The sequence below is a fragment of the Eutrigla gurnardus genome, assembly GCF_963514095.1.
Source record: "Eutrigla gurnardus genome assembly, chromosome: 1".
NCBI lineage: Eukaryota > Metazoa > Chordata > Actinopteri > Perciformes > Triglidae > Eutrigla > Eutrigla gurnardus.
Window position 1 is genome coordinate 10766544 of NC_139915.1, and position 18010 is coordinate 10784553.

At 41.3% G+C, this 18010-nt stretch overlaps 1 protein-coding gene across 2 annotated transcripts; it reads right to left on the bottom strand.

Moving 5' to 3' along the window:
• Window positions 1-696: 696 nt before the first annotated feature.
• On the bottom strand, window positions 697-12111 carry marchf7 (membrane-associated ring finger (C3HC4) 7). Of its 2 annotated transcripts, XM_084014663.1 has the most exons (11): window positions 12022-12111; window positions 7292-7484; window positions 5968-6114; window positions 5637-5808; window positions 4741-4926; window positions 3486-4647; window positions 3139-3308; window positions 2941-3044; window positions 2563-2667; window positions 1535-1583; window positions 697-1372 (listed from the first exon to the last, which is right to left on the bottom strand). In XM_084014663.1, the coding sequence occupies exons 2-11, from the start codon at window positions 7472-7474 to the stop codon at window positions 1290-1292; spliced, it is 2361 nt and encodes a 786-aa protein (XP_083870789.1). In that variant the 5' UTR covers window positions 7475-7484; window positions 12022-12111; the 3' UTR covers window positions 697-1289. The 2 variants fall into 2 exon arrangements, with proteins under 2 accessions (XP_083870789.1, XP_083870790.1); XM_084014664.1 differs by lacking the exon at window positions 1535-1583.
• Between the last annotated feature and the right edge of the window lie 5899 nt (window positions 12112-18010).

The following is an 18010-nucleotide window of genomic DNA, read 5'->3' on the forward strand; positions in this document are numbered from 1 at the left end:
TTGTAACTACAATATTATATTTGCATGCAATTAGTCAGGCTTAAGCTAGCAATGAAGTTAGACTAACTCGCCCATCATTGCATGTAGAAAGTAGTTTTGAGCTATAGTTTATAGACATATAGACATAAAGGAAGCACAGCCTTCTGTGTGGAGTTTGCATGTTCTCATTGTGTCACTGTAGGTTCTTCTTCTGGCTCTAAAAGTGTCTGTGTGTGAATGGTTGGCTGTCTCTGTGTGAGCTCTGTGATAGACTGGTGACCGCCCAGCTATAGTAAAGATATTACAGCAGAGGTGACATATTTTTCAAAGAAATCCTGATTTTGTGAGCATGGCTAAGAAAATGTATCCAAATGTCACATCAGTTGAAAGTCAGAATTGTAAATCCTGGTGAAAAAGTCTAAATGTGAATGTTTATCCAAAACTTAAAAAAAAAAAAAAAAAAATTTCACCAGAACTTTTTTCACCAGAACTAGAACAATGCTATAAAATTAGGAGGCCACATTGTGAGTAGGTGGCAGGAACGTACAAGTTTGGATTCCTGTGTGCAGCAAATGATCTCTAGTGGAACAGAGATTCAAGAGCAGGAGTCAGGCTGCCTGATTCTAACAGGAAGCACCTCTTTGTTAACTTCATTATGCCTGCAACATAAATCTTTAACAGTAAATCAATATAAAATGAGAGGAAGCCTTAACAAAATGCAGTTTGCATTCCAACTTTATTTCCAAAATTGAACACACGAAACTAGATTTGTACAGACAAAGCATTTCAACACTCAAACAAAGATGCAGTACGTTTCATGGGATCATGTTATTTTTTTTATTTTTTCTTTAAACATTTTCTCAGTGGGAAAACCAAAAATACAAACAAATAATCAACACTGTATATTTTCTCCCAAAAGCATGAATTTTTCCATCATGACTTCAAGACCATCAAGTTCAAATTGACTCTATTCTCCTTATATGCCATTTCTTTTAAACATTAAAAGCACTTGTGGTTTAACAGTTGAAAAGACTTGCATTTTCATTTAATTATACTTGAATAAAGTGCACTCTATAGAAACAGAAATACAGTGGTTTCAACCAAAATATTTGTATGCACTTGAGTTTGCATATCTGCAAAAAGCCACCTGCAACAAAGGCGAGCCACGTTCTTTGCACTTGGCGTTTCTCAGTGACACTGGTTTCAAATGAACATGACTATGTGAATGCATGTGTGAAAACTGGGTGAGCTACCATATGGCATGGAGTGACCCACTTCTTTTAAACCCTCAATCCACCACTTTCATATAATTAGTACTCCTCTTCAAGATCGTCGTCCAGGTCAGAAAATTCAATAGATGGTCTGTTGTCCTCATCACTCTCCCCATGGGGAACTGAAATCCAGACACATCAAGTCAAATTCTAGTCACAGAATAAATACAATAAGTGAGAGATCTACAGTATATAACGGCTTTAAACACGGCATGTACAGATGAAAAATCAGGACTACGTTTCAACAAGCACGTAAAGAGAAGAGAAAGGATTGAGCAACATACTTTCAAGATTGTCCATGTGTTCATGAAGAATTCTCACCAGGTTGAATAACTGGGTGAGAAGAGGAAGCAGTTTCTCTTTTCAAGATTTGCAGTTGACCACAATTCATTATTCATTACATTTTCAAATTGTGTAAATCATTATTCGCTTAAGTGTCTTTGGTTTAATGTGTAAGAAAGCTACAAAGTGTAAATACAAAAAAATGCAGTTTATTTATTAAATACCTTACAATAGATTTTTTGAGTGTTTGTGAGAGTCAGTGTGCGTGTACATGAGTTTGTTTATTTTTTACGGCGGGTCCGGGGGAGGGAAACCGTCAGGGAACGCATCAAAGATCCACAGTGCCTCGAGCACATTGGACAACGACTAGGTGCTAGCACCAAACAAAGCATCATCCGTTTACATATTAATCAGAGCGTTCAATAATTACTCAAAATCAGCTGGGGGGAGGGGCCGTTTCCCCCGCTCTCTCACGGCGGTCACAATCACTATCCGATGCTCATTGATAGAACATCAGGTCCATGGAACGGGGGTGCTGGTAACTAGCAGCAGTTTGGGATCTCTGAATCTGAGGTTCTTCTGAAAGTTACCTCTGTATCCGTTGAGTTGAACATCACGCCTTGTGTTAACACAAAATCACGTTGTAAGTGTCGGAGCGGGTAGGGCTACAGCATACATGCGTGTGAACGTGTCAGGAGTGTTGAAGTACAAATTAAACTGTGGTGAGCAGCACATTAATGGGACACCCTAAATTTCGGAGCACCCGTGCTGAAACCCCATAGCGATAGTAAAAAATAAAATAAAAATCTGCCTTTACATGGTCATGTAGCCTGGAGGACTTGGCTGAAATGGCTCTTTCAGCCAATTATATGATCAATTGTAGAGCTGAATTACCATTATGTGTAAATCTAGTAGTGTGTGTGTGTGTGTGTGTGTGTGTGTGTGTGTGTGTGTGTGTGTGTGTGTGTGTGTGTGTGTGTGTGTGTGTGTGTGTGTGTGTGTGTGTGTGTGTGTGTGTGTGAGAGCTCACCCCTGCTGCATCGACTGCTCCCAGGACATCGGAGAACCTCTGCTCACAGAAATGCAGCAGCACCACCAGATAAAGGCCGCTGCTGATGAACTCATCATATTCTGACTGTGAAGCAAGAAAAACAACCTCTCAGTAAACTGCATGGTTTACAGTAAAGTACATGGTTGACAAAATGAAGGAGAACCGACATGTGTGGAGCCACCAAGAGCCTCCATAACACTTTCAAAGTCATTTGGCACAGATCCTAAAAGCCTTGCATCCTTTTCATTCTCAACCCATTCAGTGAACCTTCGTGCCCTGCATGAGTGTGTCTGCATTTGTCGGTTTCCCATCGGTTTTCCCATTTATGTTTTCAGCCATCCGTTTATGGTGACTCACTTGTACATGTGTCCTGTATAACTCCTGAATGTCAAAGTTGTCTATGTTCAAGCGCAGTTTCTGCTTGCAGAGTTCGCATGTTGTAACGGCCTCAAGGTTTGTGCCTAAAAGACAAAAAGACAGAAAAATGCAATCATAGACTAGGTTGAAAAGACCAGGTTTTGATAAAAGCGCTGCCAAGTGAAGGGTGGTATTTACCGGAACCAATTTTGGAGCGGAGCCACCTCTTGATGCAGTCTTGGTGGACGTATTGCAGGCTGCCTGTACAGCGGCAGGGCTGAATCAGGGGGTTGGATGCAGATTCTTCCCGCATCTGGCAGATTCGGCACAGGTCGCCTTCTTCGTCATCAGAATCCTCCAACAGCAGTCTTCAACACGAAACAACAATATTTAGTTCTACTCTGGACAGAGCACCGATTTTTTCATCTACTTACTAAAAAATGTATATGTAAATCTTTTAAAACATCTTTTGAGGGCATACAGGTTTTTTAATCTTTTAATTACCACAAAAATGATCAATTTGTGTTGAGTTCAAACTCATTTACCTCTCCTTGATCTTGCGCAGCTTCTCCTGATCCGTACTAGAAATGGGTTTCTCCTTCTGGGTCTCGACATCGCCCAACGGACCCGGAGAAACTGAAAGGCTGTCGTACACGCCGACTCTGCGACGTGGCGAAAATTCAGCTGAGGCATCTTCAAGTTTGGGTAATGTTTCACCGTCGAGTCTGCGGGGGTGACCTGCACCAAAGGCTTCTAACCCAACTGCTCCTTCATCATCATCTTCCTCCTCTTCATCATCATCATCGTCGTCGTCGTCGTCATCATCCTCCTCCTCCTCATCTTCCTGCGTTGCTTTATGCTCAAGGTTGTCCCACCGTCTCAGTAAATGCTGTGAAGGGCTGTTGCCTTCTTCTGAGCCTGCAGCTGAGTGTGCACTCTCGTCCCGGGTGTGTCTTCTGAGGCGAGAGAGGAGGGGAGGGCAGCGGCCACGGAGGGAGGAGGAAAGCCAGGAGTAGCTGCTGCTGCTGCTGCTGGTGTTATTGGTGCTGCCGACACCAGGCTCTCGCCACGATGTCGTTCTTGCCTGACCCAGGCCACTACGTTGGCCACTGTTGTTTTCCTGGATAGGGGACAGGTCTGCTCTACGATTCCTGAAGCCACCCAAGGTTGCCTCTGACCCTGCAGTGTCAGGCTCCAAACTACACACCCTGGCTCCTTCGTCACTGTCCACGGACTCTCCACCAGTTGATGGAGTGTCATCATCGAGGGAGCGAACACTGGAAGACCCACTAGAAGAGTCTTGGCTGGAGCGTCGTGAAAAGAGACGGGACAAAAGGCGCCGAGTGGAGCTACGGCCGTCCGGCTCTCCGCCTTCGGGGGCCGGTCTTGGAGGGAGCGTGGCCTCTGGTCTGGGCAGTGGAGTGGTGTACCTGGGGGTGTGTGGGGAGTAAGACGAGGAGATGGGGTTTCTTTTTTGTTCCTGAGATGAATAGAGGTTGGATGAACCGTTCAACAAATGGGGTGCGGTTCTGTTGCTGAAGTCGCGCACCAGAGGAGAAGACCGGTAGGAGGTGGAAGATGAGAGGTGGCGATTTAGGGAGCTTTCTCTAGCAGTGGATGAGGATGAAGAAGAAAAGGAGGGGGAGTATGCAGTCTCTTTAGGCCTAGCCCCCTGTGCATATGTGGAGGTCATCCTGTCTGTTTGATCTGAAAAGAGGGAAGGGGAAAAGCAGTTTGTGTGAGATTGGTTTATGTGTAATATAAGTATCTGGATAGGTCGCGTACACAAATCATGCCTACATAATGAGGAAGCCGATCCAGGAGTCCTAAGCCTTCTTTCTCCCAAACCTGAGAGACTGGGCTCGATCTTTGGCTCTTGCTCCCTCCTCGACAACAGGGAATTTGAGGAGGAAGATGACGACCGTGAGAGTAAACGGCATGAGCTCCACGATGAATCACAAGTGTCGTTTTGTTTTTCTCCTGTACCTGTTAGGTGAAAGAGTAGCCAAGCTGTTTAGAGGTTGGCAGGGCTCATTTTCCAAATCAGTTCAACTTTAATAGGAATTATGAGCACTGTAATATTTACACCTAGAAACAGCCAGGTGTAACTGTTAAATTAATATTTAATAGTAAAAGAGACGTAATGGGATGGCCTCGACACTTAGATTGCGGTTCAACAATGTAAATTAGTTAATAAGTACATTTTTCAAATTCTATTTCACAAAATCAACATATGACTGAAAGACTAAATAACTCAGGTTTTTATCATATTTACCTACTCATTCCAAACGGCATGAATACAACTACATTTCTCATTGTATGTGCAAATTAAACAAAGTCATATCTAGATCATTAGTTAAGCTTAATATATCTTTTGGGGGAGAAATATGTTAAATATGTTCGAGTCAGCACTTCATCATTTTATCCAATTATACTTACAAATTAAAGTCAAAAGTGTTTTTTCTGTGAGGTTACGGTGACCTTTGACCACCAAAACCAATGCAGTTCATCCTTGAGTGCTAGCGGACAAATCTGAAGAAATTCTCTCAAGGAGTTCCTGAGATTTTGCATTCACAAGAGTGGACTGGACCGGCAACATGAAAACCTGAATGCCTCCGGCCACAGCTGTCGCCAGTGCCCTAGTCCTTAGGGTAACACATTTTTGTCATGATCATCACAGGTCTAGTACCATTTACCTCTGCGACTGCTAAGCCCGGTACTGGAATAGGTGGATCCTGTAACAGAGTTGCTGGCCATTCTTGAGTACAGTCCTCTGTTGCTGTAGGACAGTTTGGCCCTTTTAGAATCGCCATCATCACTGACATTCAACAAACCGGAGTGTATCCCCAACCTCCCCTCAGGATCAGTCTGGGAAAATGAAGGCAGACATTACAAATTATCTTATTTTTTAATGACATCTTTTGGCAATATTCCTCTAACCTCAAACGTTTTAAGTTTTACAAAATACATTTGACTAAGGCTGTATTTCTCCAGCTATAAACAAATGACACAGTCTAGCTTCAGTACCAGTTTGCTCCTGCTGCTGAGAGAGCTTTCAGCCCACGGGCGATCATAAGATCTGCTGGAGGATGTCAGAGTAGAGGGCAACTTCCAGCTGGTGGAGCGACTGTCAGTGCTACTGTAGTCTCTGGATGAACTCAGGAGACGGGAACTCTTAAAAAGGAGGTACGGTAAAACAAGTAGCATTAGTTGGTGCTCAGGCCTCAACAAATATAGGAAGTAATAGAAACATGTGTTAATTTTTGCTGTATTTTCGAGGTGGGTCAATCCTGATCACAACTGGCGCCATGGAGCTACGTTTTAATGTGTTGTTTCTATTTTGTTTTCGTAAAGTTAGCAATACACAGGAAAGGGCAGGGAAGGAAAAAGACCGCACACTGACATTAACATGCATGTATGCAAAGGTTTTAAAATATTCAGAAGATGAGCTTAGGAAATGTTCTATGAGGACAGACCTGCATTCCACAGGTTGGTGTGTTCTGTTTACAAGAATACCTTGGTCTGTAACTGCAGAATAGTAACATTTCTGCACATTATTTTCTTGTACACTAACAGACAACAATGGACATTAGTATAGCCATATAAAATAAAATCATAGTGAGCAGGTTGTTGGGTATTTTAACATAGCTTTGACTCATAGCTTTGCAAAGAACAGGAACTAGACAGGGCCCAGGCCAACAGTAACACTATCTTTTGAGACAGGCCTAGATGAGCAGCAGGACTGAAATACACACAACGTTTGCCAAGGAATCTAGGCTGCCCTATTAAAAGACCTCCAAAGTGTCTGCCGTGGCACCACATATACGTGTCGTTAGCTACTGTACAATGCTCCTGAGGGAACCTGGAGAAGAGAGAGAACTTGAACACTCTCTCTCTGGAATACACTAGAAAAGGCAGATGTATAAAACCCCAAGTGGAATAGAAACATAGATACAGTAGGATGACGTTGACTCAAGTGCACTTGTAGTTATTGTTGCTCTTGTTAAACCAACACAATTCCAGCTGACATTGTCACCCTTTGACCTCTGCATACCAGGGTGAATTAAATGGAGCTGGTGTTCATCTACAATGACAGCTTAAACACCTACCAAGAACTCTTAATAACCATGTAAAGTGAAACTAGAACCACCATATTCAGGACACCAAAACTAGCAAAATAAACCAAGGGAGTGTTGTAGACTATTTAAATGCTGTATGCAAAGGGGGGGGGGGGGGGGGGGGGTTCACTGTGTATGATATATATACAAAATATACTATAATAATGCTATTCATAGTTCATAGCCTTCGTCTATTATGTACAATAAGCCTGAAGGCTGCACAGTCAGCCTACCTGGTGGTCCAAGTCTGCTTTGTAAGCTGATGATGCCCTCGGGAAACGGTCATTATTCAGCACAGTCTCCCTACTGTACAACCTGCTGGAGCCCAGTGATGAGGAGGAGACAGTTGGACTGGAAGTGTAGGATGGTCTTGAAGTGGGCAGACTGAAAGGAAGTCTGCGAGACCTGGAGTCCATCACGGATTGTCTGTGATATGAAGATGTAAAATCCAATGAGATTATGGCCAGTAGTTGAGATAATCTGACAGGGAGCAGGAGGAACTTGTTCACAAATGCCTCTTTTATTCCCCACCCAATGACGAGATGGGGCATGACGTTTACATTCTGTGTGGGGATCCTTCTAGTAATAACGTTTGATGGGGTGGGTGGTGGTGGTGGTGGTGGTGTGTGAGCATGTCGGATTTGGGTCATTCCGTGTCATTTCATCAAATGCCTCCCACCTGACCATCTTAGAATGTCCTGAAAAAATTTGAGTACAAAGACACACTTGTTAATAGGACAAATCCAAAATATTAGGTCTCTACTGTCAACAGTTTTCTAATGAAACATCATTGAATGAAGGGTAGTTTAGACGGTTTTTGGCATCATACTCTGAAAAGGCATTTTTAAACGGCATTATCTGGAAAACTATCTCACCTGTGGCCTTCAAAATTTCTACAGTGTATATCTGTTACTAATAGCCTCCAGACATGGAATATCGGGGGTGTAGCTCAATGATAACCTAGTATGGTAGGTACTTAAAATGTGGCTTGTTGAAATAAAGTAGTACATTTGAAGAGTGGCTGAGCTCCCATTTTTACAGATAAAAGACTTCTATCACTTCTGCCTCTATCTCTGGTGTTAGCTTAAACATTCTACAAAATATGGTCTCTCTTAGATTATTAGTTTCACAGATATTAAGGCTCAAAAATGGAAGTTAACACATCTTTGCCCAACTTCAGAGTCATATTCCAAAAAACTGACAACACGTATCAGGTCTAAACGTACTTTTTTTTAAAGATCCTATTCTTGTTAAAATCATATTAAAAAATCAGGAGGGTGTTTTGCCTCATTTTGTCGCAGTGATTTTTTAAAGATCCTGATATTAGTGGGGTTTTTGTGGCTGGTTTTGGTACTGCATGTCATAATAGCCTACCAGTAAACATCACAGGAGGGCAATTCAAATGTGTTTTTTACCATTTACCAAAGACTTACATGTGCCTAAATGCTACTGATAAATTTAGCCTTACGAAAACATTCAAATGTAGCACAGTTGTAGTTTCAGAGGCAATAAGTCCTTGAATGTGAGTTAAACATGGTGAAAGCAGCTTTTAATGTCTTAAACCATGAACAAAAATAGCATAATATTGAAGACTGTACATTTTGTCAGACTTTAAGTATATAAATACCACAACCAAATCAAATAATAATCTTAATTTGAGCATAAGATTTTACATTACAGTACAAAAGTCTCCAAAGTTTGATATTGAATAACAGTTTGTCTCTATGCTCACTATGAGGGATCACACATTTTTCATCTTTTAGATCCAATTCGTTTGTCACATTCATTAATTTGGCAGTCAGTTTAGAAATTGTCTAATGTACATGTCTGCTCTGTTGTGCTCATCTTTTTTGATGGCATACATGCGCCCAGTTTCTGTAGAGGGAACGTCAAATCTTGCAATTCTATGCTGCAGTGGAACATTGCACATCTTCTCTTCTTGGCCAGTAGAAACTCTTGGTAGGGTCATGTGGGTGCATGAACTGAACCAATACATCTTCATCTTGATCTGAAACATCTCTGATACTTCCTATCCACCATTTCTGATCATAACTCACATATTGTCTCATAGTGAGCATAGAGACAAACTGTTATTCAATATCAAACTTTGGAGACTTTTGTACTGTAATGTAAAATCTTATGCTCAAATTAAGATTATTATTTGATTTAGTTGTGTAATTTATATACTTAAAGTATGACAAAATGTACAGTCTTCAATATTATGCTATATTTGTTCATAAGACATTAAAGCTGCTTTCAGCATGTTCAACTCACATTCAAGGACTTATTGCCTCTACAACTGTGCTACATTTGAATGTTTTCGTGAGGCTAAATTTATCAGTAGCATTTAGTCACATGTAAGCCTTTGGTAAATGGTAAAAAACACATTTGAATTGCCCTGCTGTGATGTTTACTTGTAGGATAATAAGACATGCAGTACCAAAAACGGCCACAAAAACCCCACCAATATCAGGATTTTAAAAAATCACTGCGACAAAATGAGGCAAAACACCCTCCCGATTTTTAAATATGATTTTAACAAGAATATGATCTTTCAAAAAAAGTAAGTTTGGACCTGATACGTGTTGTCAGTTTTTTGGAATATGACTCTGAAGTTGGGCAAAGATGTGTTTACTTCCATTTTTGAGCCTTAATATCTGTGAAACTAATCTAAGAGAAACCATATTTTGTAGAATGTTTCAGCTAACACCAGAGATAGAGGCAGAAGTGATAGAAGTCTTTTATCTGCAAAAATGGGAGCTCAGCCACTCTTCAAATGTACTACTTTATTTCAACAAGCCTAATTTTAAGTACGTACCATACAAGGTTATCATTGAGCTATATCCCTGATATTAAATGTCTGGAGGCTATTAGTAACAGATATACTCTGTAAAAATTTTGAAGGCCACAGGTGAGATAGTTTTCCAGATATTGCTGTTTAAAAATGGCTTTTCAGAGCATGATGCCAAAAACCGTCTAAACTACCCTTCATTCAATGATGTTTCATGAGAAAACTATTGACAGTAGAGACCTAATATTTGGGATTTGTCCTATTAACAAGTGTGTCTTTGTACTTGAATTTTTTCAGGACATTCTGAGATGGTGAGGTGGGAAGATTTTCAGAAATTTGATGAAATGACACGGAATGACCCATTTGTTGATGGAACACAAGTGACTGTAAACAAAAAGACAAAAAACCTAAAAAAAAAAAAAAGCTTGGTGCCATGCTGCTTCTTCTGTGTCTCAAAATCACAGTGCCTATCTTTGGGACTATGAACTCTGTAACATGAACATGACACTTCCGTGGAGCAAGCAGGAGCACTCTGACCTGCGTGTCCAAGGCAGCAATGTGGTATAACAGTTATGAGACATGCAGATCATTCATTATTAAGCTGCATTACTAAACAACTGACAACATATGCGTGTACAGAAAAGTAAATACTGATATTCTCATGTTTCTATTGAAGTCACCTTATGTGCAACTGATGTACTAGTTAAAAGCCAAAAGGTACCAGTGGACCTGAAATGAAGAGTTGAGAGTTTCTGACATAGGGTGGCACCGTATGAGTTACTTCCTGGGAATGAGATGGATCCATTAAAATAAACTACAGCACCTGTGGTCAGAGATAGCTTAGCAAGCCAGCAGCCTGTCAGACTGAAATGCAGCAGTAAATAAGTCCAGATAACCAACATTTTAAACAACAACACGGCACTTAAACCTTTTAACCAACCAAAACAGAATGCAGGATCATTAGGGAAACTGCTCTATCATTAAAACAATAAAGAGTTTAATTGAAGTAGTCTAGGAAGGAAATAAACATTATGCATGCATAAAACTTGTAATAGTGTAGTTAACTACTAGACGAAAGAAACGGCGTCATGTCTCCAGGGACACAAACACCCTGCAATGAATCCTACCTCCCCCTGTTTGTTTTGTAGCTGCTTTCAGAGCTGTGGTTTGTGGTGTTATAGAAGTGTGCGCTTCCAATAATCGGTGTCGTCCAACCCATCAGGTTAACGAGGGCATCACAATTCAACAGCATCACCAACCGCAGCCTCCATCGCCATAGCCTGGAGCCAGCCAACAGTGGTCTGAAGCAGCGCACAATTAAATTCAACATTATTACGTTAACGAGGGAGGATTAAATGCAGACTTGGTTGGTTTAATAGATTGCGGTGGTTTTACGGTGGACCGCAACACCTGTACCTAACCTGAGCGAATGCCAATGAATCAATATCACCGGCAGTCATTACGAATCACAAGCGTCACGTTAATTCACGTTTTTTTAGAAAAGGTATCAGGGCTAGGTCTCGGTTTTGTGTGATGTGAGATAATGTTACCTTTCCGGGCTTCCGCGTCAATTTCAGCTTGTTGGGTGCGTCGCTGACTGATTTACCAACTACCACACCGCTAGTTGGCTAGCTAGCTAACCAGTTCTGGTTTAGCAGAGGACCGAGCCTTGAATAACGTATATATGGTACGGTTTAGTATTGGCCTAACCCTAGCGTCGTTTCATTGAACGCCACAGTTTGGCGATGATTTTATTGCACATTTCATACGCGACTGTTAGCTACAAAATGACGTTAACGTCAGACTAATTTAGCTAGCACTGGCTAATAACGAAACATTACGCTGTGTGGCGCGTTTAACACTTGCTGGATGCTTGTGGTTAAATGTTAGGGACGTTAACTATCACATCAGTTGTCGTTCCTCGGGTGTGCTAACGGGGCAACTTAGTTCAGCTGTTGTTTTTCTGCACAGCAGTTCGCCACGACAGCTGGTTAGCTCGTCACTCGGACTCTCGCGTTAACCTGTCCTTAAATGTCGGCCTATTTAATCCGCGGTTGTGACTTATTATTATTATCCGACGTTGGTTTGAGACAACCGGTTTCAACACCAAGTTAAATTTTCCCCATTAACCGAATTCCTACCACTATGCACGGCCAGCACCACTGCCCTCACCTTTGATTCCGGTCCTCCTCGCTCGAGCACAACAGCAGCGATGGTGGCCGTGTTGTCTACCGTTGACACAGACGGTCACGTGATGCACATCGACCCGGTGGGAGTGGCTTACCAGATTGCCCGTAGTTCTTTATCCTCGTGCACGTGCTTCATCCACGTTTTGGTTGTTTGTTTATTTAAGGCCATTTTTGAACTACCTAATGAATGAGGGGAATAGACACATTCATGAAAAAGTCAATCATAAACTCATATTTAGGGATGCTGATCGATATATATTCAACCTTGGCCCTCTCATGCAGCTCTGGAATAACGTGACTTGTAAAAAAGACACAGCCAGCCTGCCTCATTATCAGCACGAGAGGTGTGTGTTGTTGTTCCCACGGATTTGATGTCATTACCGCACTGCTTGTTTGTTTTGTCAGTGAATTTGAGATATTGGCTGAGGCTGCATCTGAAGCAGCCCACACATCAGTTAATCCGGTTGGAATTAAATGATGCAATTTTGAGGTTTAAAGATTGGAATATAATGTGTGAATAAAGCAGACACACAGTGAAGTGTATACATACAATGTAAGGCAGCAGACGAGTTGCCATCATTTTAGAACGTAATTGTCTGATGCTGTGTGCTATTTGAGTCAGGATGCATTTCCCCTCCTGAGATGTTAATTCAGTCGTTTCATCTGATGGAGGTAGCAGAACTTTCTTTATTCAGTTGCATTGATATGCAGGCAGTGGTGGAAAGTGACCCCATTTACTCAATTGAATGCACTTGTGTTTTTGTTTTGTTTGCATTTTCACTTTCCACCACTGTATGTTGGCTGTATGTGATCACCATTTTTGTAATATGTGTCAAATTATTTTGGGGCATTTTTGTCTTTGTTGGACAGTTATTGATTGATGCTTGTTAGATAGTAATAGATTGATAGAAGGAGAGAGATATGATGTTAAAAAAACAGAATTGACTAAATTAATTTTTTTTAATGTAGTTGTGTAACATATGGAGGGCAGTATAGCTCGCGGCCTCGCTCGTTTAGGTGCAGGTTGAAATAAATGCAAGCACTGAAAATTCTGTAACTGTCAATCGGCAATTTGTTAATGTTGTTGCAGTTGATGATGATCCCAATTTATTTGGACATGATAACCTGGGTGATTGTGTAACAAAGGTATAGGCTACACACACACACACACACACGGAGAGAGAGAGAGAGAGAGAGAGAGAGAGAGAGAGAGAGATAGAGAGAGAGAGAGAGAGAGAGAGAATAGTGCTGTCCAGGGTTGACGTCATTATGAAAGCCACACAGACACACAGTGAAGTGTATATATACAATGTAATATTCACATTTTATTTACATGTAATGGTGCTCCTGCTTGACTTCATGTAATAGAACATTATTGTATATTTTACTCCACACTACATTTACTTCTCAATTAGTTTCGCTTACTTTACTATTTGAGATTTGTATACAATATAAGATTAACCAACTAGTGGGTAGCACTGTTGCCTCACAACAAGAGGGGCCCGGGTTCGAGTCCCAGGTTTCTTCTGTGCAGAGTTTGCATGTTCTCCCCGTGTGAGCGTGGGTTCTCACCGGGTGCTCTGGCTTCCTCCTACAGTCCAAAGACATGCAGGATGGATAGGTTTTACGATGGATGCATGGCTAAGATTAACCAACAAAACATATGATGGGCTTATGTAATAGGAAGCTACTTTAAACTACACAATAGAATATCCAATTTTAAAAAGCAATCAACTCAATTACATGCTGTTTGCGTATCAATATAACATAAATCAATTATAGTAAACACACACCAATGACAATTTGACTTTTTATGATGAATTACACAGTCGCTGATAATATTTCAACATTTAATTAAGGAAAGTGATAATGGCAGGACTTTTACTTGTAGTTAATTATTTGTACATCGTGGTACAGCATGATCATTGTTTGACATCTGATTATTATGATTACGGCAGACTAGTTTGATAAACCTCACACTTGTCAACTTCCTAATGTGATGAACAGCAGGGACAAAAATAGCCTTATGACTGTGGATATATAGCACAGTGAGAATACAGATGTATGCAATTCATTTGATGAAGGAGTATATAATGGTGGTATGGGAGGGAGATAGCACCATGTTTATACATGATTTATTCACATATACATTATAATGTTGATTGGAACTGCTAAAACATCTTTGAAGCAATTTGAAATTACACATATTGTGTAAAGTTAATGTTTTTACATAAAAAAAAATATCTCAGACACACCACCTCTCATTGCATTTTGACTAAACTGGGGCATGTGATGCATCTTACGTGCATCATGCCATCCTGACATTTTCAAAATCACCGCCCCAAGGGAGACACTGTGAATACAAGTCAAAATGAATAAGTGAAAACTTTGCTTACAGCTACTTGCATGCTTTCCAGCACAGCTGAGCAAATGCCAAATACATAACAAATGCTTTTCTGTGTCGCGGACACAGAAAACACATCTAGTAATTTAGCATCTCCGATGGATTTGCAACACAGCGATAAAATCATCCACAGCACATGCTGTGTGTCAGTAGAAAGTTGTTGTTTTTTTTTAATGAAAAATGTTTGCAATAAAGGCTGTGAATTATCCAGAGTAACTTAATGTCTGGAAAAGAATGTTGCTTTTGAAAATGCAATTTTTCAATGCAGCACCCAATTTTTGGGGTGGAGGCAGAAATCTCAAATCCTGGGTACATAAAACCAAATTGCCTGCATTGTTACGTACTATAAGAATGACTGTATATTCTTAGGCAGCAAGAACAGCACATCGTGTCAGTAATATTGCACAATAATGATCATTTTAAATAAGTTAGGTAAGTGCATCATTCGGTATTTTAACAACTGATATGTTGGCTGTATGTGATCACCATTTTTGTAATATGTGTCAAATTATTTTGGGGCATTTTTGTCTTTGTTGGACAGTTATTGATTGATGCTTGTTAGATAGTAATAGATTGATAAAAGGAGAGAGATATGATGTTAAAAAAACAGAATTGACTAAATACATTTTTTTTGTTGTAGTTGTGTAACATATGGAGGGCAGTATAGCTCGTGGCCTCTCTCGTTTAGGTGCAGGTTGAAATAAATGCAAGCACTGAAAATTCTGTAACTGTCAATCGGCAATTTGTTAATGTTGTTGCAGTTGATGATGATCCCAATTTATTTGGACATGATAACCTGGGTGATTGTGTAACAAAGGTAGGCTACACACACACACACACACACACACACACACACACACACACACACACACACACACAGAGAGAGAGAGAGAGAGAGAGAATAGTGCTGTCCAGGGTTGACGTCATTATGAAAGCCAGAGGACACTAACAGCCACTAGGGGGCGCCGTAGCACACACTTTCCCCCTCCACGTCTTTGGAAGAGGCCATTGAGCTGCACTATTATTTGCATGCCAGAACTTGGTGTTTGTTTAGTCAGGAAGGCAATTAAAGCCAATTTCAACAGGTTTAATGAGATTGATTTGAATAATTGTTTTGAAAGGAGTTGTAGATCCCGTCATCACAGTAAATCCAGGATTAGCAGCATTCATTTGATTTGCATACTCTAACTCACATCTCATTTAGTAGACCTCAGGAGGCATTGATCAAAGATAATCCTGAACATATACTTTGTATTCATTTTGTTTTCGTGTTGCAGATATTACAGACGTTATTGTGTGTGAGCGCCCCCCCCCCCCCCCCTACCCATTGAGTAAAATGAATTTACCATCTAAAACTGTCACTGAACTCATGTCAAATGTGTGGGGGCTCAGAAAGGTCAGTTTGGAGCGAAGGCGGAGCACTGTTGCACAGCAGACGCATGATAATGTGAAGGTCAACAAGACACTCATCATGTTTGGTAAAACGTAGCACTTAACAGGCCCAGCGATCCACTATTAGTCACATGTACACAACGGTGAACAGTGATCAAACGGAGTGTAAATCCAGTCAAGGCTAGCAGAACAAGAGGTGAAGGAGAAAGTGAGAATGAAAAGGATAAATATAGGAGGGCGGCGCTGCAGATTAATTACTGACAAAAAGGACGCACAATCTAGACAAATGAGGAAGTGCAAGGTCTGGTGAGTTGGGGAGGAGGATGCTCAAACCAATTGCAGGTCTGTAGGCCAATGCCACTGCCCCCCTCCTTTTTCCTTCAGACACATGATTCTGCTACGTTAAGAGAGACTACAAGCTCTCCTCCCCCAGTGCTGCTGATAGGATGATAATGGAGCATTCCTCGGAGCTGTTTCTCATTCATGCTAGCTGTGACAAGGGAGGAACATGTTTTTTTTCCCACTGGGGGCAGCTAAGATCTCGGGCATGTAACTTGAGATTTGTGCCCTCCTCTTGCTTGAATCCTCTTGTTTATGTGCTGTGGATATGAGATGTACCTGTTCTCTCGGAGCTATTTACTCCAGCTGCAGGATGGCACCAAATCAAAGTTTCCCGATGTGCAGAGGGGAGGGAAAAAAGGCTAATTAGTGCTAATTGGTTGTGACTTTTATGTCAGGTTTGGACTGTTTTTCCAGAACAAATGCCTTTAAAAAATCACAAAACATCAAGTGTAAAACGTCTCACAATTAACCACGAGGACACAGAGATATTATGTCTACACTCTGCTCTTCAGATTGACTTTAACTCGAGCCTTAGGACACAGAATAACTGCAAGAATGTCTGGATTTGTCCAGGGCTGTGTAATCACAAAGGAATGTCCTGAGACATTTCTTGCTTTTCCTCTACAAGACCCCTCTTTTCCCACGGCTTGTCCAGGTCTTGAGAATCTGTTTCCTCTCCCTCTCCCTGCCTCCCTTCCTCCCTCTCTCCCGCTCCTCTGTTTGTGAAGACACATGAATACCACAAAGGCTGGTTTATAGGAGAACTACAATACAAGCTCAGTGTCTTCAAGAGCACAAAGAGTCTGTGCCTTCTGAGAAACCTCGAGGAGGGAGCATCCAGGCTAAGGTTTTTGTGAGTTATATTTCCAGCGTGAAAATCAAACAGAAGATTGGTGGAAACAAACACGTAACAGAGCAGAGCTGAGTGAACTTGCTAAGCACATCTTGAATGTTCTTGTCCCGGGGGGGGATTTCCTATCTTGCTTTCAGAAACCTTCTCACCAAGAGATGACTTTTGTAAAGATATTTGTCACAGATGTGTGGAGTTCAGTTGTATGCTTACAGTGCAATATTTCTAACGGTGATGACCTCATAGTCAGTTGGGGATAGGCAGACAATGTTTGTTTTTTTATACATATAATGAGGAAGTCTTGACCCTCGAATACATTCTTAAGGCTGTATTTATGGGCCTGTTTTTCAAAACACAGGACTGCAGACATACATCTGAAATCATCGTCAACAACAGTGGTGAAAAAGCAAGGCCACATGTGTTAACACTTTAGGTCACATGTTTGAGGGGCACCGTTGAAAATGCTTGTGAGCTATTTGCAGACATTCTTCCCCTCGCCATAGGTTTGCTCTGCTGCAATCAGGGAATATAAGTCCTATGGGTGGGAATGCTTTCTTTCAATTCAGAAACGGAATAAATAAATCATACACCTGATTCATGAAGAGAAGGAGGCGGTTTTTTCAATTAGTGACTTTTTAGCAGAGCAATGTTTCACCACTAAAAGGCTTTTCCAAGGATCCGAAGAACATTTGTTGGTCTTAATGTTCCCCAGACACAAAGTGACATCTGCCTCCCTCGCTGCATGCCTGCTACTCTTTGTTCAGATGAGCACTGAGGGGAGAGCACATTGAAGGCAAAGATGATGTCACCATTGTGATCATTACTGTGCTGTGTGGTGCCCTATTTTTTGACCAGGCGTCACTGAGGGCAGGCCAGAATGTCCGCCTGCACACTGCCAGGAGGAACAGTGGCCTGCCAGTATTAATTAACACAGGGCCTGTTTTCATCAGTCCTAAAACCGTCTTAAGACCACCCCCTCTGGCC

Excerpts from the sequence above, each read along its gene's own strand:
- marchf7 (XM_084014663.1), bottom strand. The coding sequence starts at position 7,474 with ATGGACTCCAGGTCTCGCAGACTTCCTTTCAGTCTGCCCACTTCAAGA. Across the intron at positions 6,115-7,291 it reads AAGCAGACTTGGACCACCAG|AGTTCCCGTCTCCTGAGTTC; the intron begins GTAGGCTGACTG and ends CTCCTTTTTAAG. Across the intron at positions 2,668-2,940 it reads TATACAGGACACATGTACAA|TCAGAATATGATGAGTTCAT; the intron begins GTGAGTCACCAT and ends CTTGCTTCACAG.